Here is a 26,293-nt window from a genome sequence, read left to right as displayed (position 1 = left end):
GGCAGAGCTGAAATGTAATTGTCTTATTCTAAGATTGCTGTTCTGACCACCATACTGTGAGGCCTCCTGTCGTGTCCATGGAGGGCCATGCTCTGCTTAGGAGCTACTTCCTTCCCATCATCGACACGCAGATTTCAACCCTACCCTATAGTCTGGGACAGTCCTTCCAGCTTCTCCACGCCATGGATACTGTTTCATTGAATCATCACAGCCATGTGACATGGATGCTATTCTTACCTGTTTTCCATCTGCAGCAGCTAGACTTCAGGGAGGTGAGATGACTTGTCAAGGCAGCAGAGTAGTAGTAGGTAGAACTTGGGGCTAGGTCTGTGTGACAGACACCGGCTCGCTCTTCTTTCCACCACAAGGCAGCTTGCAGCACCTGGTGGATCACCCAGGCTTGCAGGATGCTGGCTAAAAAGCCTACAGGAGCAGGAGCCTCACTTATTGGGCCTCCTTCCCTGTTCCTGTAGTCTCCTCTGGGGAGTTTTGCTGAGGCAATGTAGATATTTAAACTCAAGGAGGCAGCTTACACGGTGCTGAAGAACCACCCAGGTCACGCCCCCAGAAGTGTAGAAACCAGCCTCCCAACTCTGGGTTTGTGCTGTTACCTTTGGTGACGTGGTTGTGTGCAGGATGTCTAACTTTAGGACCACCCCAGTGAAAAAAAAGAAAAACGTTCCACTTGCAAAGCTGTGAACTGTTGGTTTACCTTAAAACACTTTCTGGCACATTCCGATCCTTCTCACAGCACTTGCCCTTTCTTTGTGTGAGTGTGAGGAAAAGTCAGTTAGGAAATAGTATTTTCTCCTCCTCTGACCATGCTCCCTCCCAAAAGCTCCTGTCCACTGCATGGAGCTCAAGATGGTGATTGCTCTTTAGGGGTAAGAGAGGCCATCTGTTTCCGTTGCCAGCGAGCACATCAGTGGGGCTGCCCGGGGGAAGGGACAAGTTTGAATCACAGTAGGTCTCCATTCTGGCAGCCACCAGGGGATCAGGACTATCCCCCATCCTCTGTGGCTGTGCCTCACCCCTCTAGGGTTCTGGACTTCCCATGCTATGCCCTGTGGAGTAAGCTTGCCTATGAAGTTGTTTTTATTAAAAAGGGTTGTAGAGAGGCCAGTGGTATTGCTCAGTGGATAAAGGCAGCTGCCAAGCCTGAGACAGGATTTGGATTCCCAGTTGGAAGAGAACGTTATCCTCTGACTGCCACTCACGGTCCATGGAGTGCATGTACACACACATATAAGTAACATAAAAATAACAAAGAGCCGGGCATGGTGGCGCACGCCTTTAATCTCAGCACTCGGGAGGCAGAGCCAGGTGGATCTCTATGAGTTCAAGGCCAGCCTGGGCTACAAAGCAAGATCCAGGACAGGCACCAAAACACTACAGAGAAACTCTGTCTTGAAAAAAAAAAAAAGACAGACAGAAAAGCCTGGTGTGTGTACTTCTTCCAAAGAGTGCAAACACTGCACAGCAGTCTACTACTGCAAGGCCAGCACTCGGGAAGCTAAGGCGGAAGATCAGGAGCTGAGGATAGACCTGGACTACGTGAGGCCCGACTTCAGACCTCCCACTCCAAATACTTGTTTTTCCTGCTGCAAAGATTGACCTAAACTTATTTATCTGATATTTGTATTTATTCATTTTGAGATGGGGATCTCTCTACATAGCCCTGGCTGACATGGAACTGTGTAGACCAGGCTAGCTAAGAACTCACTGAGAGACAAGCGGTGGTGGCGGCACACACCTTTAATCCCAGCACTCAGGAGGCAGAGGCAGATGGATCTGAGTTCAAGGCCAGCCTGGTCTGAACAGCCTGCCTGTTCCAGGACAGTCAGCCAGGGCTACACAGTGAAACTCTTGTCTTGAAAAAATCAAGCAAAAAAGAGTAGATGCTTGTTTTTTAAAAAGAAGCATTGGGCTGGAGGGATGCCTTGTGATTAAAAGCACATGTGCTGCTGGAGTTCAGTTCCCAGAATTCATTTGGGTGTCTCAGAATCACCTGCAAGTAACTCTAGCTCCAGGAGTCTTCTGGGTATTAAGTGTGTGCGTGTGTGTGTGTGTGTGTGTGTGTGTGTGTGTGAACATGGTAGCATGTCTATGTTGTACATATCAGCACACTTTCTACACAGTTGATAAGATCGACAAGTGTTGTGTGTTGTCGTTCTCCCCACTCCTCATTTGGGGTTTTCTGCCTTTTATAGTCCAGCTGGTCTGGAGCTCCCTGGGTATACCCTCCCAAATCTGCCCCCGTAGCACTGGGGTTATAGACAGGTGCCTCTCTGCCTGGGTTTCTTTTTGCAGGGTATTTGTTTGGTTTGGGTTTTTTGAGACAGGGTTTCTCTGTGTAACTTTGGTGGCTGTCCTGTATCTTACTCTGTAGACCCAGGCTGGCCTTGAACTCAAGAGATCTGTTTTGTACACTACCACTGCCTGTTTTTTGTTTGCGATGATGTCTTATGCAGTTCTGCCTGACCTTGAACCCCTGATCTTCCTGCTCCCACTTCCCAAATGCACACCACACTCAGCTGTATCTCACCTATTGGTCACCTGCTATGGTTTTGATATTAAAGGAGATATACACATGGGTGTTGAAATTTTACATTTCCCTTTTAGGAAAAGAAGAAAAAGAAACACAGAGACAGGAAGTCGTCTGACTGTGACAGCTCTGACTCTGAGAGTGATATGGGCAAGAAGGCAAGGCATGCATCAAAGGACAGCAAGGCTACAAAGAAGAAAAAGAAGAAGAAGAAACACAAGAAGCATAAAGAATGAGGGTGGGATGGGCTGTGGCAGCCCTGGCTCCTGGAAAGACTCATTAGTGAGAATATGGTCTCCCACCCCACTGACTTTGTCCCTGTGGGCTCAGATGGCTTCTCTTCGTGTAGCAAGCAGCTTGAGAAGCTAGAGGGCAGCTCCCAAAATGTTTTTTTCCTTATTGCTTCTGATCCCTTTGCAAGTGACCCCCACAGCCATTGCATTCATGTACACAATTTCCTTATTCAGCAGAAGGTTCTAGTACCATCCCCGGCTGCTACTGCCAGAGCTGGATCCCTTTGCAGGAGTCCAGGCTAGAGCCACAGGTGCTACTGTGGAGGTGAGCCTGGCTGTGGTGGGAGAGCAAAGTGAGCAGCCTCCGCCTGCCTGCTGTCTAGGCCCAGTTATGGATAGACTGCAGCCTCTATTGGAGGCAGGAGGGAGAAGTATTGTTCATTCCCTCAACCCGGGCCTGTGCTTCAAGTGTGCGGAGAACAGTCTTTGCAGTGACTGCTGAACCAGACATCCGAAGCCAAGGTCATTGCTCTGCCTTCTGTATCACTATGTGAGTGACTGGTTCCATTGCAGGTCTCTGCTTAAATTCCTGGCATAAATGGAGATGTGTTTGGTTTTAAACTTTCTGGAAGGCCTTGTTCCTATAATCCTTCCTGGTAACTTACAGACTTAGCACAGTAGTTGACAGAAAACATTTTATATGCTATCCGAGACTCTGGAAAGAGGCCAAGCTGAGGCACAAAGCCAAGGTCACTAGCAAGTCACAGCTTTCTTGAGATCACTCAAAAAGCCCTCTCTTCCATAGTGAAGACCTCTTCCCCTGGGCTGATTAGAAAATCCAGTAAGACTATAACCTTGGGGGCTCTCTGGGGCACGAATGGGAACTTGGCAGTCACCTCCCACCACAGTGGTCCCTGGACCCTGTCCTGAGCCTATATTCCAGAAGGAGGGTGACCACAGCAACCATAGAGCCAATCCAGGAGTATTCTGTGCAGAGTGGGTGTGAAGTAGTCATTCAGGGACACCTAGCTCATCTGACCATGGCAGGCCAGGGTAAAGACATAGCATGGTGGCAGCAGAGACTGTCCACCTGGGCTCCTTACCAGATGCTGCTTCCCAGGTGGCCTATAGGCTGTTGTCACTTGGGCCTAGGACGTACAGGAAAGGAGGCGCAAAGGCAAAAGCAACTGGGTGGCCTTGACTCTGTTTTATTGACCTCAGAGCATCCTGTGGATACAGTTTTAAAAAATAAAACCACATACACAATGGGAACTGGGATTCAGGCTGGTGCCCCATCTCCAGAAACATCCCAACCAAAGTGTATTTATACAAAACACCAGAGGGAAAAAATGAGGCACGTGGTGCTGAGTCGAGGGGTAGCCCGTAGGCAGAGGAACAGTCAGCCACAGCGCAGCAGCGTCACGCCTCCTTCTCATAAGTTCGGGTGCTCACCACACTGCCATGGGTGAGTGTCTGGAAGGAAGGACAGGGTCAGAGGGGGCAGGGCAAGAGAGGAGTGCTCCCCACCCTCTTCCTCCTGATCAGCCCTTGAATACCTACTATGTGCCAGGAACTTGACTTTTTTTTTCTGATACAAATCTTTTAAGATAAGTGTTATAATTTCCATTTTAAAGATTTTTGGGAAAATGGGCCCTTGAAAGAAGATGTAAATTGGTCAAAATCTAGCACATTCTCGTTCTGCTTTCTTTTGTGTTTAGCACCTGCTCACTAAGGTGGTACCTGGCACATAGTAGGCAAACGTGAATAAAAACATCAGAGTCTTGAGAAAACCACTAGTCTGCCAACTTTTTCTCCCTCTCATAACCACCCATTATTGTGTCACAGGAGAGCCAAGCCATGGTCACCTTAGTCTAACTGCCCAGTGAACATGGTCCTGTCTGTTACCTCCCTACCAAAGCTAGGAACCTCACTCCTAACTCAGTGGGGACCCCGGTCTCCTGTGAATATGAGATGCAATTGGCAGGTTCCACTGAGCCAGATGAGGTCTGCCATGCTGACATTGCTCTCTATGTTTCTGGTGCAGGTGCCGTCCTACAGGGCTACATTCTCCTGGTGAAGCTTTTAAACTTGTCCCAAAGCAGATCTGCAGGCCTGGTTGTACCCCTATCTAGGCCATAGGTATTTACAGGAAGCCAGAAACAGTAAACAATAGCGAAGGTGCTCCTGCAGATGTCTGCATTCCTACCCAGGAGAGGACAGAGTGGCAGCTGCTCCTGGAGAGCCTTGGACCAGTTGGCCCTGCTTTCTCCTCCTTCCTGGAGAACAGCAAACAGGAGGAAGCTTTCATGGGCACCTAATACATTCTTCCCATTTGGGTGGTGCTTTTGGCTATGAATACAGTCTTTCCAGCAGCCCTCAAGGCTGGTGTTAGGAAGGTGACAGGTCCAAAATCAGGCAGCCTTTAGGCTGATACTTGAACCAAGACTCATATGAATCCCCATCCCTGCCTCTCTTGTCCAGGTCCTCTGTCCCCTAGGGGACAGAGGACCTGGACTGAAGAAGACAAGGCACTTGCTGCGAGACACCACCGCTGCCCATCTTACCAGGATGAGTTTCCCATCACACAGCTCCCTTGTAAGCGTAGTCTCTTGCCCGTCCCACTTCTGCACATGGACAAGTTTGCCTCCATCTAGTGTCACGATCGACTGTGGGGTAGAAGAGGTAGAACCTAAGCTGTGACCAGAGCCAGAATTGAAGGGCAAGACAGGCCAGGAACCTAATTGGTGCTAAGTAGTACTGGTGCTAGGACGAGCCTTCAGGCAGCCCACCTCCAACACAGCTATATGGGGTTCCTGCTCTGGCCGCCCTGGGAGGTGGAGAGCTCAGGCAGTGGGTACAGCAGGCAGCTCAGCCCTTGGCACAAACCTCCAAGAGGAGCTCAGGCTGAGGCGGAGCTCAGTAGAGCACAGTTCCAGGTCCCTTTAAGCCCATCCCTTTCTCTGAGACTACCCAAAGAGGAATCCTGAAGATCTTTCTACTCTTGTGCATGTCAGTGTCTAAAAGACCCTTGAGATACATTGGAAAATTAGACCTCCCTTCCTTCAGTTTATATCACGTGAAAATCCCCTCAACCAGCAACAGAGCAGCAATTGCAAGGTCCTAGGACCAGGTGTCCTTGGAGTGTCCTTCAGCTCTGGCTCCAGGGCCCACTTGGTCCTCAGTGCTGCCTACGGCCTGTATCAGCTGCTAGCTTGTGTTTGGCAGCTTGCCCAGATCTCTCTTCTCTAGAATTTGGGAGCTGTAGGCCAGAACTAGGGAACTAAGCGTCTGTTGGGTAGGAGTCTAGAAAAGTGGTGGTAGTAGTTGATCACTCATCTCTTGGGCAGTCTATATTCCACCTTATAGAATCTTCATTCCCCATTGGCTTTTTTTTTTTTTTTTTTTTTTTTTTTTTTTTGTCAACTCAACAGTTAAGTTTCAGCCTAAACATCCCAGCAGGCCACTGTTGTATTTAATGTGTGGTCTGGTCCCATAAAAAGGTGGCAAGTTCAAGGCTGTAGTTAGGAGCATGTAGTGAAGCAACCACGCTCATCCAAAGTAGATTGTCATCTCAGTGCACCGTCCCAGGTGCCACTGCTGGCCTGCTGTGTGGTCGTGGGCTGGGCTTCAGCTCTTCTGCATCTGCAAGACTAGTACCTCCCCTGTTCTTTATGGAGACTGCTGTGCAGAGGAAGAGCTGAAGAGATCAACTTCAGGGTTACAATGCTAGGGATACTGGTATAGGGACAACCTATGGCTATAGATGTCAGCAACCCTAAGTTCTGCGTCTAGACCAGTGCTGGGAGGTTTGTGCAAGCTGCCAAGATAACCACTGTGAGGTAACTGAGCAACACTAGAGTTAGGTGCTCCCTCCCATACCCTGAAAAAAATATTGGAGACTACAAACACCCACAATATTCATGTTGGTGAATGCATATCCTGGAGCATAGCTCTGGCTGTCAGCTGGTGGTACTGGAAAAAGTTTGTCATGGTCAGTGGCTTAGCCTGAGAGCAGCAGAAGAGAAAGCCTGTAAGGAGGGCTCAGCTGCCTCTGCTGACAGAGCCTGGATGACCTGAGTACAGGGCACTGATTCTGGGCATCATTCCTAAAGCACTTCAGGTCACAGCCATGGCTGCTGAAGTCCTGGGAGTTACTGCATACCGTGGTGTACAAGGTCACCCAGCTGGGGCTGGAGAGGTAAGGTCAGAAGAACATCTTAGCTCTGCTGCCCACTCCAGTAGCAGCTGATAGATCCTGCCCAGGAAGGTGAGAAGAAAATAGACCAGAGCTTATACTCAGCCACTAGGGTATCCCAGCACTGAGCAGGCTTTATGAACCTTGTTGATCTAAATCTATGACAGCCTGCTCCTTGGGGTACAAAGCCAAGGAACTAAGAGAAGGCTAGCCTCTTACCCTACTGTATCACAAATTCTAAAATGTCTTTTAATAAAAGCATGGAACCAGATATTGGGGTAAATGCTGAAAGATCAGAGGGACAAAGGAACAAGCCACAGCCACCTCTCACCTCTAGGGCTCCTCAGCCTGAAAAGTCCCAGCGGAAAAGGGCTTTAGTTCCTGTCTCCTCACGCCATGTACACCTTTCTCCGCCCAGCTATCACTTCCTGTCTCAACCTTGCTAATGCTGGGATTGAAGGTGTGTGCCACCACTGCCTGACTCTGTTTCTCTCCTACACTGAGTCAATCTCAGGTAGTCCAGGGTGGCTTTGAACTCAGAGATCCAGACAGATCTCTGCCTCCCGACTGCTAGAATTAAAGGTGTGTGCCTTTAATCCTGGCCTGGCCTCTATGTTTAATCTAGTGGCTTGTTCTGTTCTCTGATCTTCAGGCAAATTTTATTAGGGTACACAGTATATCACCATACCCTACCCCCTACCGTGTCTCAGTACCCTCCATCCCTTTGGTCTGACTCACCTTGACCTTCCTGTCATCTGCTGTTACTTCGTCGAACTGCACTCCCAGCTGAAAGCTGATCTCTGTGTTCTTGAAGGTGCTGTGTGTCTTTATGACTATAGTATCCCCCTTTTTCTCGATGATTGTGGTAGGCTTGGTCATGCTAGCCACCTGCCTGGTGGCAAAGCCCACACCTAAGGGCAGGGGTGGACGGTTGAGAATTAGCTAATGTAGAGAGGAGTTGTACAAGCTCAGAGAAATCTTGGGCCTAGGCATGGGGAAGGAGGACCATAGTGGCCGGTGCCTTTGTGTGGCCATTTTCTCATCCAGTCTTTTCCTTAGCTCTGCCGCTGTTGGACTGATGTGGAACATGAGGAATGTTGATGTTGGGGAGGTCAGCAACAGTGGAAATTAGAGTGAGGTATGGACGGCCCCTCACTCAGTCCTGTCCCTGCAAGGAGATGTAAACACTGCATGGAGTTTAAGCCCAGAGTCACAAATCAGATAGAAGCCACTAAGCCCTATGTCAGCTCCAGAGCAGAGCACCCACTGCCTCTGACTTCCTGAACACTCAGACCACAGACTAGAAAAGAAGAAATAGTCAACAGTCTTCCGAGTCCCCTGGACAAGGATCCTCAGCCATTTTCCACCCTTAAACGGGGGACGTCCGGGCTCTGCCATCTCTGTGTGGTAACACTGCAGCTTCGGCGCCTCCTGGTTAGAAGCACAAAGGAGCTTTGTCTCCTACAGACTTAGGGGTTGAGTTGAAGTCCCTGGGGAGACTTCTGACATAACATTGGATCTGAGTCCTAGGCAAGGTCCCAAGTGTCCACAAGCAGGTGAAGAAGTACACAGACCTGGTAGGTCAAGCCTTCACCCCCTTGGATTGTAGCTTCCTTGGAATCTTCCATTGTTGACTACCTATCCCCGGGTCCCAGCACATGCTGAGCTGTCCTCGGCGATGAGGTAGGAGGCAGCCAGATAGAAGGATATGGTATGGAACCTCTAAATATCCCCCTGGCCATGTGTATTTGCTGGAAGCTATGTACACCATGCAAGCTGTCCATGGGTGGCCAAGTAATGCTTGAAACAGCCCTAAAAATAGGTTTCATTACTCGCAATTTACAAATAAGGCCTAGAGAGTGTGCTGTCTTATCCAAAGTCAAACAAGCTGAGCATGGTGACTCCTGCTTATAATCTCACTCGGGAGGCTGAAGCAGAAGAAATGCCAAGAATTCAAGGCCAGCTTGGGCTGAAGAGCTCCAGAACATGAGCTATGGTGAGACACGGTTTCAAAAAGGCAAAATAAATAAATAGAAATTAGTGTTTAGTGACCTTGATTCCCAGACTGTCTTAGAGCCACCATTGGTACCTGTAGCCACTTATACTAGGCTGGGCTGCTCTGTTTTAAGAACTTTTGGTTCTGTAGGATAAGGCTTTGCCTACTGGTGTCTGAGTGAGTTGGACCTCAGCAGTGAACCAGCTGTTTTCCCAGGACCCACCCGCAGGGGTAGGGTGCTCGTGAAGCCAGTTACTGGCTGAGAGGCTGGGGTGAATCTGCTCTTCACTGGCCTTCAGCCTTTCTGTATGTCCAGGTGAAATGGAATCTCAGTCCCCTAACAGAAGAAGCTGCTTTGGGCTGAGGGTGCAGCTCGGGACGATCAGGTGCTCAGCCTGCCGAAGGCCCTGGTTTCTGTCAACACCCCAGCACAATGGCCTGAAGACAAGGGGCACTGAGGCAAAGGAGAAGGTCGGAATGGCAGCTGCAGCTCGGTTTCAGGACTTAGCAGCTTGGCCTGGGGAGGCAGAACTAAACCTGGGCAATCAGGACTCCTACCCTATCAGGAACAGCCAACTTGCTGGGTGTGGATATACGCTTCTAACCCCAGCGCTGGGGAGGCAGAGGCAAGAGGGCCTGGTCTGCACAAGGGGCTCAGGACAGCCAGGACTCTACAGTGAGAGCCTGTCTCCAAACAAAAACAAGCCCAGCTTCCGACCTAGAGAATGTGTGGTTCTCTGGGTAGGTGCTGATGGGAGCCTGGGTGAGGCGCAGCAGTCATGGTGCTTGCTCAGCATGTGCAAGGCCTTGGGTTCCACCCCCCAAATCAAAATGACAAAAATGCTTTGTGGGGCATTTTTGTGAGACAATCCTGAAGTAGGTGAGAGGAACCTACATACACCCCTCAACATGTCGTAATCCAGCCCTCTTTCCTCAGAAGGAGGAATAGAATCTAGCTCATCCATGACACAGCCCAGTTTTTCCCATCCCAACCTAGCAGACTAAGATGATATAGCCAGGGACTTCACAGGAAGGGTCTTTACCTAAGCCCAAGGCAAGAAAGGAAAGACTAGGCCAGTCCTGGGTGAGTGGGTCATACCGCGTTCCCCACGTGCAGGTAATCTCCCACTCCCTATGTTGAAGTGGGAAGAACTCTAGATGGTTCTGGGTTTTCAACTACTTGGAAGGCTGGGATAGCAGGTTACAAGTTCGAGGCCAGCTGGGTAAGTTAATGAGAACCTGTCACACAAAGTAAAAAGGGAGTGTGTGGGGTGTGTGTGAGAGAGAGAGACTCAGTGGTAGAGAGCGTGCCTGGTATGCACAAGGCTCTAAGTTCAGTCTTCCGATAACCAGCTTGCATTTACTGGGCTGTTTTCCTAGCTAAGCAAGTCCTGGGGCTCCATTTTCACAGACCTTACCAATGAGGTTCTCTGAATATTCCTCATTCCCAAATCGCACTCCGCACTCACAGCTCTTGACCTTGCTTCTGGCACCCTTGGCTGTATCCCAGACAACAGCTTTCTTCACCCTGTCCCTGACACTGAACAGGTGAGAGACTGGTTCCGTAGGAAAGTCCATGTGTGATGATCATCTTGCCCTACCCTACCAGCAGCATCTCAGATACTGATGGGGAGCGGGATGCACACACTGAGGTGAACACACTGGTGAAAACGAGGGCACCTTCACTATCCCAACATGGAGGGGGAGGGACCATGGCTGACTGCTCAGGTCTGTCTTCACCTCTTCCCAGATCGAACTCACTTGATTTTCCTTAGTCTTTCTCGAGGTTCCTAGGTATTTCCTCCTACAGTACACTCATATCTGCTCTGTTCCCTTTCGGGATTCAATTCCTAGACCACCCATGCTCCTGTTTGCTTTCTCCTGCAGTCAGCCTCTCTCTCGCCTTCTGCTCTTTCAACTCCCTCTCACCTCTAGATCACAGACCTCTCTCTTGCTTCCTAGAAAGCGCCTCCCAGCCCAGACCTCTGCAGCCACAGCTGCTTCCCCTGGGCGCTTTCTCCCTAGCAGTCTCACTCCCCAGGTTCGGACCAAGACCGTCCGACCGTCCCCTCCCAGAAGGCCGAGATGCTCCAGCCCACACCACCCTTCGCGCGCGGGTATTCCCAGCCTGGACTGGCAGGGAGTGTGCAAGGAGGCGCACGGGACACTCCAGCTGGAACTCAGCGCCAGGACCCGCAGGATCACTTCCGCACCCGGGATCCTGCGCCCGCGGTTCACTCACCGAGTGACTTCATGTAGTCATCAAAATTCTTGCTGTCCACTAGCTTCCAGGTGCCGACAAAGGCGTCCGCCATGGTGTGATGAGAGAGGAGGCGTGCAGGCACTCAGAACCGCAGCACCCGGCGGGAGAGTCTCTTTAAATAGCCCTCGCGTCACATGATGAGCGTGGCCCACACCCCTTGCTCCCGAAATAGGAAGCCAGGGCTTGCACTCCAGCAAGGAGCTGGTGCCCTCCCCCACCCTTCAGACCGCCGGTGCCTGCGTCGGCGCCGTCCGCGGTCCTGCCGGTGCCATACAACTTGTTCCTGTCCTGGCTGCGGGGCGCTCCCCGCAACCCAAGAAGAGCACCCACCACCCACAGCCACACAGAAAGGAAACTCGCTCTTGAGCTGGTGCCAGGCTGGGAAAACGCCGCCTGACCCTTATGTCACCTTTTTTTTTTTTTTTTTTTTTTTTAATTCGTGGTGGTTTTACACTTATTGTGTGCATGCGTGTATAGGCGCGCGTATTGAGGGGTACGTTGTAACTCGCGGGAGTCACTTCTCTCCTTCCACATTGTGGGTCTTGGCAGCAAATGCCTTTACCTGCTGACCCATTTCACCAGCCCCAGGTCATCTTGTAGGAGAGGCGCGATCACCATTAAATAGAAGTGAATTGGAGCCCAGACAGCAAGCATGGTCTAGTGACCCCGAGCCCGCGTACTCCTCCCAGCCGAATGGAGAGGAGTCGCCCTGGACACTATTGGTGGCTGAGCTGCCCAGTGCCTCACCTGCACTGGGCGAACGTGACCTTGCTTCCCCCGTGCTAGCTCCACACGTGCTTGCCCCTCCCTGCGGAATGTCTCCTGCTGGCGCCTCTCCCTTAGCCGTCCAGCTCCCCACCAGCTCCCTGCGAGCGCTCCAGGCGTTTCTGACCTCTCAGCTTGCTTTGGGGTCCTTCTGCGTTTACCTCTTTCAGAAATCTTTCTGTTCAAGTGGTTCTTCTGGCCCCGGCCACCTTAACTGCAGAAATCAGTCCTTCTTCTGATTTCTGCCACTAGCCTTCTTGTCGCCTAAAAGCACTTTATTAAAGGAGACCCTCTTTAGTGATGATTGTAGCCTGCTTCAGGACATGATCACACTGAACTTTTCCGTTGGTAGCTGGTGCTATCCCCTTTTTACCGGTGAGTAAAGGGAACTCGAGGAGCCCATTGCTTAGTTCAGCGAGTTTCTGTTTAATAATTACCAAATCAACATCTCAATGTGCAGCCCAGGTTGACCTTGAACTAAAGATCTCCCTGCCTCTGTCTCCTGAGATTACTGCCTTGCGTGGCTGGCTTGGCTTGACTCAACAGTTGTTCAGGCACCTGGAGGAAAGAGGATTCTGAGTTGGAGGCCAGCCTGAGCTACATAGGGCAGGATCCGTCTCAAAATAATTAAGTTTCTGGTTTGTGCCAGCCCTGCTTTGGAAAAGACCACAGGAGAAGTTGTTACAGGCTGAATTATTCCCTTTTGGGAGAATCATGCAATTAATGACTATAGGAGAGGGCTGCTCTGACTTGGGACTCCGAGGAAGAAGGGCTTATGAATTTCTGAGTGTGGGAGGGAGTAGTGTGCACAGAACTTCAGCCTCTAGAAGCCGGTCCAGGGTAGTTATTCAGGAACCATCACCAGAGCCCTGGGGCCTGACCGGTCCACCTGCGGTGTGGCAAGGCCTCTTTTTTGGGAGTCCCTTCCTCCCACACCCTGGCTGTTCTGGGAAGGAGGCCAATGAGGAAGAGTCCTTGCACCCTTCCCTAGCCCCAGGTCTTGATTCCTTTGAGAGTCCAGTTGCCTTCAGGCTAAGAGCTCCAGTTCTGCCAAAGCTACAGAGATAGGCCTCAGGGCTGGGCCTGGAGCCCTGGTGACCTCAGCTAGAGCAGATGCCAAGGGAAGGAGGGCATGGGATGGTTTCCGATTCAAGGTCACAGGCTTTAGAGAAGGCGTCTCTTCTCTCAGGGACTGGCAATCTGGAGACCCGGGGAGCAGAGCAGTCTGCCTACACCGACACCATAACGCTGTGCTGGAGAGCTGGGGCGACTGACAGCTGCTGACGGGAAGATCTGTGTCTAGTCCTGACCTCAGTGGGTACTAGCTGTGTGGTGCGGCCTTGAGCAAGTCACTCAGAATCAATTTCAAGTCTGAAATGGGAGAGATTTGGAGATCAGGAAAGAAAATATATTTAAAACTCTGTTTTTGTTTGTTGGTTATGACAGGCTTTCTACATAACCCCAGCTGGCCTGGAACTCACTCTGTGGACCAGGGTAACCTCAAACTCGGAGATCCACCTGCCTCTGCCTCCCAGAGTGCTGGGATCAAAGACACACACCACCACACCTGGCCCATGGTTTGTCTCTTTCTTTCTTTCTTCCTTCCTTCCTTCCTTCCTTCCTTCCTTCCTTTCTTTCTTTCTTTCTTCCTTCCTTCCTTTCTTTCTCTCTCACTCTCTTTCTTTCTTCTTTTCCTTTTTTGTTTTTGTTTTTAAAGACAGGCTCTACTGTGTAGAACTCAGAGATCCACCTGGCTTCTATAATCCCTGATAGCTGGGGTGGTGGCACATGCCTTTAATTCCATCACTGAGGAGGCAGAGGCAGGTGGATCTCTGAGTTCAAACCCAGCTTGGTCTACAGAGTGAGTTCCAAGACAGTCAGGGCTACATAGAGAAACCCTGTCTTCACAACAAACAAACAAATAAATAAATAAAATAGTCACTGAAAGGCTGGGGAGATAAGATGGCTCAGTGGGTAAGGTGCTCACTTCAGCACCCATGTAAGAACTGGGCATGATGGGTTGGGGATTTAGCTCAGTGATAGAGCGCTTGCCTAGCAAGCACAAGGCTCTGGGTTCGATCCTCAGCTCCACATACAAAAAAAAACAAACAAACAAAAAAAAAAAAAACTGGGCATGGTTGCTTATGCCTGTAAGCCCATAACCACTGGTAGAGACACAAAGACAGGTAGATCGTGGGGAGCTTGCTGACCAGTCAGTCTAGCAGAAAAGCAAGCTCCCAGTTTCAGTGAGAAAACCCTGTCTCAAAAATAAAGTGAGCAACAACAACATAACCTTTCATCCCAAGCCTGATGAGGCAGAGGGAGGAGGATATATCTGAGTTCCAGGCTACCCGCCAGGGCTGCTAGTGAGAGCCTCAGAAAAAAGGGGGTAGGGGGCCATTGGGGGGGGGGGTAAGAAGGCACGTGAGCTGTAGATCAGTTACCTATGCTGTGACTGCAAAGCTCTGACCTGAGCCACTGAGGTTGAGTTCTTTCCTCTCGCCAGGTCCTGTTGTTATTATTATTATTATTATTATTATTATTATTATTATTATTTTGTTGCCATTTTTGTTGTTCGTGTGCATGATATATGTGTGTGAGCTTCAGGCATGTATGTGGCTTGACAAGTATGTGGAGGCCAGAGGACAACTTTCAGGATTCAGTTCTCTTCTTTTATTATGGGTTCTGGGAATCAAGCCCACTTAAGGAGGCTCTCACCACAGCAAGTGAATTATCCACTGGGCTGTCTACCTGGTTTTCTCTCTCTCTCTCTCTCTCTCTCTTTCTCAGTACTATTCATTGAATATTAATGTGCTGGGATTTCTATTTATTTATGTTTATTCCCCACCTCCTCCAATGTAAGAATCAAGGTCAGAGTCTCATATATGCTAGGCAAATGTTCTGATTAAACATAAGCCCTCATGTGTGCTATACAAGGGCTCTTCCAGGAGTCTATATCCCATCCCCAGCCCTCATTGTGATTTTTTTCTTTAATTTGAGATAGGGTCTCACTAAGTTGCCCCTATAGCCCAGGCAGGTCTTGAATTTTCCATCTTCCTGCTTCAGCTTCCCAGGCTTGTACCACCAGCTTCGGCTCATTTTCCCTTCTAAGTGTGTAAAAGGAGTGTATTTCTGAGTGCATGCATTTTCTCATCCTGCTATGCTCACTACCTTAGAGGGTGGGTGTGAGTCATGTCCCTTTTCACACCCTTCCTGCCTTTAGTGGATCCAGATATGGCTGCCATATCTGGCAGGCAGCAGTGTCTGTCAAGAGCAGCAATTCTCCCCAGCCTTCTCCTGTGGTGATGTTAGTATTCAAGGTTTCCACAGCCACCATGGGCTGGGAAGAAGAGGAGGGAGGAGAAGGGAGCCAGTGGGATGAGCTGTACTGTAGTACTGGCTGATCGTGGGTCCATGGGAAGGGGGAAGAAGCATACTCCGCATCTCCAGCTGTTTCCTGGGCCCTCCCAGACAAGGATGCCTCTATATGGGAATGTCTGCTAGCATGTGGGAGAACCAAGAGGTAGAGGCCAAAGAGGCTGAGCCAGGGCTTCATCAACCCAGAGACGTGGAGAACCTCCTTCTGTCCATTCCTAGTGTGAACAACGGAAGTTCTTACGGAGACGGTGGTGGGGCTTTCTGTCTGCCCCATGGGAGTCATTGGCTCTTACTTAGCTCTTTCTCCACTGTCCTGCAGCCCCTCTTAGTGGAGGGCATGCTCATTTTGGAAAGAGGCCTTGGTTCATGCCAGACATGCTCCTTACTGCCTAGAACACTGAGGCAAGCCCCTTGACTGCCTTTCCCTTCCATAAAGGAAGGCCTTTGGATTCTCAGAGAATGGAATTAAAACAGAATTAATGGGCCTCCGAGTATTAATAGGCTCACTGACAGAACATTTGCCTAGCATATAGGAAACTCTGACCTTGATTCTTACATTGGAGGAGGTGGGGGAATGAACATAAATAAATAGAAATCCCAGCACATTAATATTCAATGAATAGTAATTTCCTTTGTTTCTCCCTTCCAGGACTGCCCCCGCCCCCCGCAGAGAAGATCAGTAGGAAAGGATGTATAGCATTTCTCACAGAGGCTATATAGTGGCCCTCAGAGTTATGCATAAGTTTCCCCATCTTTGCATTTCTATTTAAATAATCCTACTACTGTTGCTTGAGCTGAGCTGAGCAGGGAGCCAAGTTAAAAAGGAAGGATCAGCCACAAGCTCGTGAGTGTGTGCACATAAGCAGGAATGTGTACACACACACACACACACACACACACACACACACACACACACAGTAGAGGAGCACAGCCATGGAGGTCGGAAGGAATGTTCTTCCACCTCTAGGAAATCTGTTTCCTTGTCCTCAGGAGTTCAATTGACGTCAAAGGTACAGGTGTACTCAACACCGGTGTGCTTCTGAGAAAACGCTGCCTCTGAGAAAACGCTGCCTCTGGCAGGTGCTCCCTGGAAAGAACAGTGTCCTTCCCTGTCCAGGGAGACCCAGCTCGGACAGGAGGGACGCCATGTCTTCCGGGAAAACAGCCCGTCTCTTGGTGGCTCACAGAAGAAAAGCTCCTTGGCCTGCTCTCTCTCTCAGCTCTTTCCTTTCTCTAGTTTATTAATAAATCCTGTCATAAGAAGGAATGTCTGAGAGATGGCTCAGCAGTTAAGAGCACTGGCTGCCTTTCCCGAGGTCCTGGGTTCAATTCCCAGCCCCCACATGGCAGCTCATACCTGTCTGTAACTCCAATTCCAGAGCTTCTGATGCCCTCACCCAGACCTGCATGCAGGCAAAACAGCAAATCCCATAAAAAGCAACAATAAATACGCCATTAAAAACGAAAAAGAAGCTGGATGGTGATGGTGCACACCTTTAATCTGAGCTCTGGGGAGGCAGAGGCAGGCAGATCTATGAGTTCAAGGCCAGGCTGGGCTACAGAGTGAGTTCTAGGATAGCCAGGGCCACACAGAGAAACCCTGTCTTCAAAACAAAACAAAACAAAACAAAAGAGTGTCTGTCAGAGAGTGGGGTTCCTATATTGAGCATGCTTGGATGAGTGAGTGAGCAAGCAAGCAAGTGAATCTAACTACAGTCAACACACTCCCACTCCAAAAATAAATGAGATGATTTAATATAATTGGATACAAGCAACCATGGTCCTGGGAACATGGATTCATCTTACCCCAAATAGTATATTCCACCATGCAAATAGTCACATGAGCATTTTTGTTTTCAATTTCTAAATTAGTTATTGACTTATTTGTGTGTGTGCGTACATGCATGTATGTATGTCAAAGGACAACTTTGGGGGAGTCGACTCTCCCAGTCCTTGAGGCAGAGTTTTTCCTGTTTCTCCTGCTGTGCTGTGAGCTGGCCTGAGGCTTTAGGGCTGATTTCTTGTCTCTGCCTCTATCTCATTAGGAGTGCCGGGATTACAGATCAGAGGCAGGCAGGCCGACTTTAACTGCAAGCATGGTTATCCACTGAGCCATCTTCTCAGCCCTGCATGAACTCTTGATAGTCACAGGACAAAAGAAAGTCACAAAGATGCAGGTACCAAATCCAAGGTGCCTGTTACAGCAGATGGGAGAGCTCTAGCTATATTTGGATGCTGTCTGATAACAGTCTTTTGTTTGTTTGTTTGTTTGTTTGTTTCCGAGACAGGGTTTCTTTGTGTAGTTTTGGAGCCTGTCCTGGAACTCCCTCTGTAGACCAGGCTGGCCTTGAACTCACAGAGATCCTCTGCCTTTGCCTCCCCAGTGCTGAGATTAAAGACATGCACCACCACCACCCAGTTTGATAACATTCTTTGGTAGAGGTTGATGTTCAGCTGAGTGAATACATTCTAAAATCTTTTTTCCCTGATAGTTACAAAGATGTTAGGGACTAAAAACAGTCCAAGATAATTTGGGCTCTGAGCCTGAAACATTCCAACTGACCACAGTCACCAGGGTCTCACTCGGGAGGCCAGTCCGAAGTATCTTCAGCATGGGTGTGTCATTTCAGGGGAACTCACACAGCACTCTAGCTTTAGGTGTCTAGAGGGAGTCTGTTACTTATGTACCAGCTGGGTGACCTTCCTGGGTCTTAGTTTATTCATCTGTAAAAGCCAGCAAGAGAGCCGGGCGGTGGTGGCACAGGCCTGTAATCCCAGCACTGGGGAGGCAGAGGCAGAACTCTGTGAGTTCGAGGCCAGTCTGGTCTACAGAGCTAGTCCAGGACAGGCTCCAAAGCTACAGAGAAACCCTGTCTCAAAAAACAGAACAACAAAGCCAGCAAGATCCCCAACAAGCTGGCCCTCTGAGCACTCAGAAGCCAAGACAGAGCCCATCGGGGAGTATGGAACAAATACCATCTTCAAGATTTTCTTGCTAGCTGCGTAGCATAGGTCCCCTTGGTGGAGCATCTGCCCACCTTTCTGGGCTCCCAACAGCCCACTCTACCCCACCCCCACCCCACACCTGTCTGTGCTGTGCAGGGGGGTGGCATGCTTTACCTTGTGGTCGGCCTCCTTGCTCTACCTGCCCAACCCCTACCCTCATTTAGTTAAGACTCATTTCCCAGCTTAACTGTCACATCACAGCATTTATCCTGCTTTGATGGGATCTATGGATCTGTCTTAGCTGTTCACTGGAGGCCATTCTCCAACTGGGCAGGTCTGTGTCCCTCCCTGCAGGGCCTGCCTGGCCAAGTGTCTGCTTATCTGATGAACTGACCAGAGCAAAGCCAACCACTGTGCTCTTGGCTCCTCCCCTTCTTTTTTCCTTTTGGGACCAGCCAGATGACTCATCCCTTAGAGGTAGTATAGTGCTACCAAGCCTGAAGACCTGAGTGGATCCCTGGGATGAGAACCACCTCCCACAAGTTGTCCTTTGGCCTCCACACATGGATGCTGGTACATGCACTCCCATACACATAGAGACACCAAGTTGTTTTGTATTAGTATTGTTATTAGTATTATTGTGTGTGAGCAAGCATGTGTGCCCATACATGATGTATGTATAGGTGTGTATGCACCAGCACACATGGAAAGTTCAGAGGACAACTTTGTGGAGTCAGTCTCTGATTTCCCTTTTACCTGGGTTAGCTGGTTCATGACATCAGACTTGCTGGGCAGCAAATACCTTTATCCACTGAGCCATCTGCCTTCTTCAGTGTCCTCTCTGTTAGACCCTCCCACCTCCCTCTCAGCTTTCCTCCTGCTGTCAGATCTTATCTCCTGTCCTCCTTTCCACCCCATCCCCAGGCCCCACGTTTTCCTAGGTGAGAATTGCCCTTGAGGCTGCTTGTAGTCTGGGAATCAAAGGTAGCTTTCTTTGGGGACCCGGCTGTTCCCAGAAAGTAGTGAAACCAGGTCTCAGGCTTGGGACTCAAGCTGGCTCCTCTTTCCTTCACCAAGCTCTCAAATGAAAAGATTTCTTCTGCAACAATCGAAACCTCTGAAACTGGGCTAGGTAGAGTAAACAGACAGGCAAATCTGTACCCAGACGAGAATAGTTCAGCCTCGTCAGAGACCCACAGGGGCTGTAGTGGGCAGCAGTCAGTGCAGAGACTCATAACTGGTCACTGTGCTGAGAATAGGTGACTGCTGAGCACTCAGCCCTAAGTGGGACATTCATATCCGCCCCTTCCCCTCAAGGCTCAGGAACAAAGCAGAAGAGGCTTCAGAAAGAATGTAAGTGTGGAGGGTGGGGAGGAGGGCTTTGAAAAGGTCTTCTGGGGTTGGGGACTTAGTTCAGTGGTAGAGCGCTTGCCTAGCAAGTGCAAGGCCCTGGGTTGGGTCCTCAGTTCTGGGTGGGGTTGGGGGGTGTGTGGGGGTGTGGAATGAAAAGGTCTTCTGGACATGATGTGGCCACTGCATTCCCAAACTCAATTGGGACAGTCAACATTGCAGTGTGGATGGGAGAGGGACACATGAGACTCTATCCTGAGCAGAGGAGCTGTTATGCCCAGATCTCGAGGACCACCCAAAAGACCACCACAAAGACCGAATTCTGTATGCAAAAGCAAAGAGCCTTTACTTTTTTTTATTATTATTAAGAAAATTTCAGGCTGGAGAGATGGCTTAGAGGTTAAGAGCACCGACTGCTCTTCCAGAGGTCCTGAGTTCAATTCCCAGCACCCACATGGTGGCTCACAACCATCTGTAATGAAATCTGTCACCCTCTTCTGTATATATAATAAATAAATAAACCTTAAATTTTTTTCCTATTCATTTTATATACCAACCACAGATTCCCCCTCTCCTTCCCCCTCTTGTCCCCCCAGCCTTCCCTCCCAACCTACCCCCTATTCTCACCTCCTCCAAGACACCTTTATTTTCAAGCTTGGAGCTTGGGCTCTGTTCGATACAGTGGTGAGAGCAGAGCACAGAGCCCATCAGGGTGGTTTTTTTTTTTTTTTTTTTTTTTAATCATAGCAGAGGTTGAGGTGAGGGGATTTCTAGGGTTCAGGACCCTGATTGGCTGACATTTGTCTAGGGGTATAGGGAATGTTGAAACTTTCTCTTAGATGCAGGCCCCACTGGGTGGGATTGGCTTATGGCTTTTCCTGGGTCCAGGTGTTGCCTGCCAGAAGCTGTGTCTGGGTCTCTAAGCCTGTCATGGCAGCTGTGTGGTCAAGCTGTTTTGGTGTCTCCACCCCAACCCCCATGCAGATCCAGTAGCAGTTGGTGGCTGCTGGGGGAAATGAGGAGTCACTTTTTCCTTTAAGGTTTGGCAGTTGGTGGGTTGTTCATTGTTGGGGTGGATGGCCCTACACCCACAGGCATGCAAGCCGTACCAGGTTGATCAGTGGGTTAGGAAGAAAAAGAAGACATGAAGGTGAAGTGGGGGTGGTATGGGGGTTCTGGGGACTGGGAAGGGGATTTGGGTTGGATATGATTAAGATATATTGTATGCGTGTACAAAGTGGTCAATAAAGCCTAGGTTTTCATATAGGGAGAAAAGTAAGTAGAATACTTTATAAAACTGTACCTCTTGGCTTGAGTGTGGTGGTACATACCTTTGATCCCAGTGCTCAGGAGACAGAGGCAGGTGGATCTCTGTGAGTTCAAAGCAAGCCTGGTCTACATATTGAGTTCTAGGCCAGCAACAGCTACATAACAAGACCCTGTCTCAAAAACAAATAAACAAAAAAATACGTAACACCTCACCTGCCCACGGGCCTATGGCCTCCATCCCTGCTGTTCTGGCTCCTCTCCTGGCACCACATCTCAATGTTGACACCTCAGAGTGTACCCTGTTCAGATACAGCTTGCCCAGGATTCTGGAAGAATCCAGGAAGTTCCAGGAGGCTGTTGAGCCTGGTTCACTAACACAAGTGATCATTGTGTGTTCCTGAGTGACAGAGGGCTGGCAAGGAGAGGATCTGGGCCTTAGAAATCTAGGGTCACATACGTTCCAGCAAACAGACACAGAGCCAAAGCTGGCATCCATTGGGCTACCTACCCTGGACTCCTCAGTTGCCTGGAGGTCTGTGTGGGCAGCTTGCTGGGATTCTACAGTCAACAAGAACATTGGGTATCCAGAGGAAAGAACCTGCTCCCACGAAGGTCTGGGCCAGCTGGGGACAACAGGCCTGGAGCCCCTGCAGAGATGTCCCTATCTCACTGCCACCATGCACTGTGGCAGCCATGTTTGTCCTTTTACACGTGCTCACAAAACAGCCAGGATTTGGACTTGTGAGATCGACTCAGGAGGTTGTGAAGTTCATCCACCTTTTCCTCCTGCCTTGCACTGTGACCTTGGGCCTCTTTCCTTCAGCGTGCCCAGATCCTTGGAAGGGTGAACCTGATGATCTAAATCCTTCAAGGCTTGGCTGCTGATGATTCAGGAAGGGGACTTCCAAGTAGGGAAGAGGGTAATGCGGAACAGAGCACAGGAAGGACAGATTTTTCCAGTGTCCCCATCTTTAGCCTTCATCAGTGGACAGGCTGGCAGGTTCCCCTTTGCCCTACAAGTGCAGCCAAGGGAGCAGGTGATGCTCAGCCCCAGCCCAAAATATTCACTGGTCACTGAGGGTCACCAAGGTCTGGATACCAGGATGCCTGTGGCAGGCAGGGCCCATCTGCCTTGACTGACAGACCCAGAGGGCTAGTGGCCCAGCGTGTCTGACCCACACTCCACCCTAGCCCCCACCTTCTCACACAGTATCAGTTTATCTGGGCATCAGGCCTGAGCTGGGGCTATTTCTAAATGTTCTCCCTGACTCCTTGGCCTGGACTTCCAGCCAGATCAGACCCTGAACTCACACACATGCACATACAAAAACACATGCAACATCTCTCTGTCAGGTCTCATTGAACCCAGCTGGCTGTTAACTTAGTGCTTGGCTTGATGCCAGGTACAATAACCAGCATATGACCCAGACTTGACCCTGTGAGAGACGAAAAGAGTGGCCACATCTCAGGCTGTCACTAATACAGAGGGCTGCAGGTGTGCCAGGGAAGGCTGGAAGAGGAAGTCACTCACACTCTGCCTGGAGGGTCAGAAAACATTTCACACAGGAGCAACTCTTAGGCTGGGTCTTGAACGACACGTGCCTGTTAAGTGTGGAATAGGAATCGAATCGGAAGGGGTAGTTGCAGAATGATGAGCTTGTTCTGACGACTGACCTGGGATGGGGGCAGAGGAAAAAACTGAGGAGAGAGGAGAGCAGAAAGTCTGAGAAAGATGGAAGCCATGCAGCGCAGGGGTCTGGTCTTTTAAAAGCAGTCACGAGCTGTTGAGGGTTTGTTGGGGGGAGGTGTTCTGTGATCTGGTTATCTTATGACAATATTGTTATGACTCTGTCATGGGACTGGATGGCAGATGGTTAGGAGCTGCGATGCTCCAGGACACTTCACATGTGCCAGCAGGAGGGAGTCTGGGGAGAAGCCTCTGCTGGTTAAAGGGGTCAGAACTGGTAGGCATGCGAGCGCACGCGCACACACGCACACACACGCGCGCACACACACACACACACACACACACACACACACACACACACATACTTTTCACTCTAGAACATGGTGGTCAGGGGACTGGCAGCTTCTGACAGCGCTTCCCATTCTTTCTCTCTCTCTTTTTTCCCCGAGACAGGGTTTCTCTGTAGCTTTGCACCTTTCCTGGAACTTGCTTTGTAGACCAGGCTGGCCTTGAACTCACAGAGATCCACCTGCCTCTGCCTCCCAAGTACTGGGATTAAAGGCGTGCGCCGCCGCCGCCCGGCTCCCAGTCTTTCTCTAAAGACTCTTTCCGGAGTTACAGTCTTGTTTTGGCACTATCAGCAGGACAGACAAATTACTCACCTTCTCTGAGCCCCTGTTGCCTTATTTGAGAGCTCAGAGATGAGCCTGGAACACCATGAGAGACCCAGATGTTTTGGGCTTCACTGTGTAGCCCTGGCTGTCCTAGAACTCACTCTATAGATCAGGCTGTCCTTGAACTCACAGGGACCCATGTGCCTCTGCCTCCTGAGTGCTGGGAGTAAAGGTGTGCACCACTACTGCCTGGCTATTTTCAGTTTTTGTTTGTTTGTTTGTTTGTTTGTTGTTTTTTTCAATACAGGGTTTCTCTATGTAGTTTTGGTGCCAGTCCTGGATCTACTTCTGTAGACCAGGCTGGCCTCGAACTCACAGAGATCTGCCTGGCTCTGCCTCCCGAGTGCTGGGATTAAAGGCGTGTGCCACAGTGCCTGGCTATTTTCAGCCCCGCACCCACCCAGGGCCTTGCACTTGCTAGGCAAGTGCTCTACCACTGGGCTAAATCCCCAACCCTATTTTCAGTTTTTAAGAGGAGAATTCTGGGACAGTGTTATCAGAGTTCCCAGGGAGAATTGAGGCACCATACAGGGGTAGGCAAGAAGACTTGGATCACCAGGTCTGTACGATGTGACTTTCAGTCCCTTCCTCAAAATCCCAGAGTTGAGCCAAGGCTGAAGATGACGGGAGCATGGCACAGGGGTCCTGGGAGAAGAAAGGAAGGTTGGTTTGGTGTAGTGTGTGTGTGTGTGTGTGTGTGTGTGTGTGTGTGAGAGAGAGAGAGAGAGAGAGAGAGAGAGAGAGAGAGAGAGAGAGAGAGAGAGAATAGATGACTTAAGAAATGATTCTCTGGCCTGGAGAGATGGCTCAGTGGTTAAATCTTCCAGAGGACCTGGGTTTGATTTTTAACACCCACATGGTGGTTCACAACTGTCTGTAACTCTAGTTCAGGGGATCCAACCCTCTCTTCTGACTTCCTTGGGCACCAAGAATGTAAGAGGTACATGGACTTATAGGCAGGCAAAACACCCACACATATAAAATTAAATAAATTTAAAATTTAAAATACAGAAACAGAGTGATTCCTGTGGCTATCTGAGATGACTCAGTAGGTAAAGATACTTGCTGTCAAGACTGATGATGTGGGTTCAAACCTTGGGACCCATGTGGTAGAAACTCAGGCCTCCAGCCACCACTGCGGTTCTCTGGAGCTCCGTCTTCCCAGCTGGAATCCGAATTGCTTGTCCTTGTCCTCTTGCCAGAGGATATGAAAATCACAAGGCAGAGGTGGGGGGGAGGTACTCACCTTTAATCTCAGCACTGGGGAGGCAGGCAGGTCTCTGTGAGTTTGAGTCCAGCCTGGTCTATATAGTAAGCTCCAGGCCAGCCGAGGCTACATAGTGAGACCTGGTCTCAAAAATCAAACCAGCCAACTCATCAAACAAACAAAAGAGCAGAGCAGACGTCAGTCCTGGCTCTGGAGTAGCAGCATCTTCTCAGTGGAGCATCTTCCAGTGTCTGCGGACGACGCGCCCCCTTCTGGAAAGGGAAGGCTTTGCAGCCCTGCCTGAGTCGAACCCCTGGTACTTTTCCTTTTCCTCTTTTGCTCTACCAGAGAGAGGCTCTCAACCTTCCTAACGCCTCGACCCTTTCACACAATTCTTCATGTTACGGTGACCCCCAACTAGGAAACTATTTTCGTTGCTACTTCATAACTGTAATTTTGCTACTGTCACGAAATGTAACGTAAACATTTGTTTTCCGATGGTCTCAGGCGAAGTCTGATGCCTGTGAAAGGTCGTTCAAGCCCCCCACCCCACCCCACCCTACCCCACCCCCGTTCCGACCCATAGGTTGAGAACCTTCGCGAACCTTTCCCTGCTTGTATGATAAAGTGAGGAGCCTGCAGACTGCTTGACTTCAGCTGGGCTAATACGGTGATGGTGGACATGTGAAATGCAGTAGGTCCAGAGCCAAAATTACCATGAACTATCTTAATTCCTTTAAGAGAAGATTACCAGGAGCCATCTTAATTCCTTAAAGATAAAATGACAGCAGGCAATCTTGATTCCCTTAAGACACAATTATCACAGGCTATCTTAATTTCTTAAAGATAAAGTTACTGCCTCCAGCCATCTTGATTTCTTCAAGAGTCCTTGTTAACTTGCATTTGACCTGACATTTGGTGACTAACAGATAAGTTTCTCTGCAGACCTCCATCCTGCACCAGCCCTAAGGCTAAGAGCCCAAGAAAACAACATCTGAGCCCCCAAAGAAGAGATTTCCTCAAGTGCTGCAGCCTGCTTACACCCCCATTTTCTGATGCTCTCAGCCAGATAATTGGTAAATATGTTGATTTATAACTTTCTTTTGTTTTTACAGCAAGAGAAAGCATCCATCCCTATAACCCTTTCTGCAGTTGAACTCATTCAGGGCGCTGTGAGCTGGTGTTCCTGGGCCATAGTCACTCATATTTGGCTCAGAAAAAATACTTCTATTTTATTGCTTTCAAAACAAGAGGTTTTTTATTTTTATTTTACTTTATTTATTTTTATTTTTTTGATTTTGGAGACAGGGTTCTCTGTGCAGCCCTGGCTGTCCTAGACCTCGCTCTGTAGACCAACCTGGCCTCAAACTCACAGAGATCCGCCTGTCTCTGCCTCCCTAGTGCTGGGATTAAAGGCGTGTGCCACCATTACCCAGCTCAAAACTGTTATTTTACCTTGACAAGGAGGGTGTCTTTGGGGGAGATGGCTCAGTGGGTCATGTGTTTTCTACACATGTTTGAGTTTAGGTCCCTAACACATATGTAAAATCCAGCATGGCAGTGTAGGCTTGTTATCCCAGAGCTGGAGGTAAGGGCTGAGATAAGTGAATTCCAGGGGCTTGCTGGCCAGCCATTTTAGCTAAAATGGTGAGTTCCAGACTTAGAGAAGAGAGATCTTGTCTCAAAGAAAGAAAAAGGTAAGCCATTGAGGAAAACAGCCTGGAGCTGGAGAGATGGTTCATTGCTAAGAGCTGCTGGGGGTTGGGGATTTAGCTCAGTGGTAGA

The 26,293-nt window shown here is 49.6% G+C and overlaps 2 protein-coding genes across 6 annotated transcripts in view; one reads left to right on the top strand and one right to left on the bottom strand.

Annotated features, from left to right (window-relative positions):
• The window catches only part of Zcchc17 (zinc finger CCHC-type containing 17), a 49,164-nt gene extending 45,114 nt beyond the window's left edge, over positions 1-4,050 (top strand). For all 4 annotated transcript variants that reach the window (XM_036178466.1, XM_036178464.1, XM_036178463.1 and 1 more), the window contains one exon: positions 2,623-4,050. In XM_036178466.1, coding sequence (XP_036034359.1) covers positions 2,623-2,781 — 159 coding nt within the window. In that variant the 3' untranslated portion in view covers positions 2,782-4,050. The remainder of the gene's footprint in view (positions 1-2,622) is intronic.
• Positions 3,967-11,426, bottom strand: Fabp3 (fatty acid binding protein 3). 2 transcript variants are annotated; one of them, XM_036178468.1, is made up of 5 exons: positions 11,212-11,426; positions 8,960-8,964; positions 7,712-7,915; positions 5,343-5,444; positions 3,976-4,251 (listed from the first exon to the last, which is right to left on the bottom strand). In XM_036178468.1, the coding sequence occupies exons 1-5, from the start codon at positions 11,282-11,284 to the stop codon at positions 4,198-4,200; spliced, it is 438 nt and encodes a 145-aa protein (XP_036034361.1). In that variant the 5' UTR covers positions 11,285-11,426; the 3' UTR covers positions 3,976-4,197. The 2 variants fall into 2 exon arrangements, with proteins under 2 accessions (XP_036034360.1, XP_036034361.1); XM_036178467.1 differs by lacking the exon at positions 8,960-8,964 and having other exon boundaries at positions 3,967-4,251; positions 7,712-7,884; positions 11,212-11,423.
• Between the last annotated feature and the right edge of the window lie 14,867 nt (positions 11,427-26,293).

This window comes from Onychomys torridus, chromosome 2, assembly GCF_903995425.1.
Source record: "Onychomys torridus chromosome 2, mOncTor1.1, whole genome shotgun sequence".
Classification (NCBI taxonomy): domain Eukaryota; kingdom Metazoa; phylum Chordata; class Mammalia; order Rodentia; family Cricetidae; genus Onychomys; species Onychomys torridus.
This window is presented reverse-complemented; position numbering and strand designations above follow the sequence as displayed.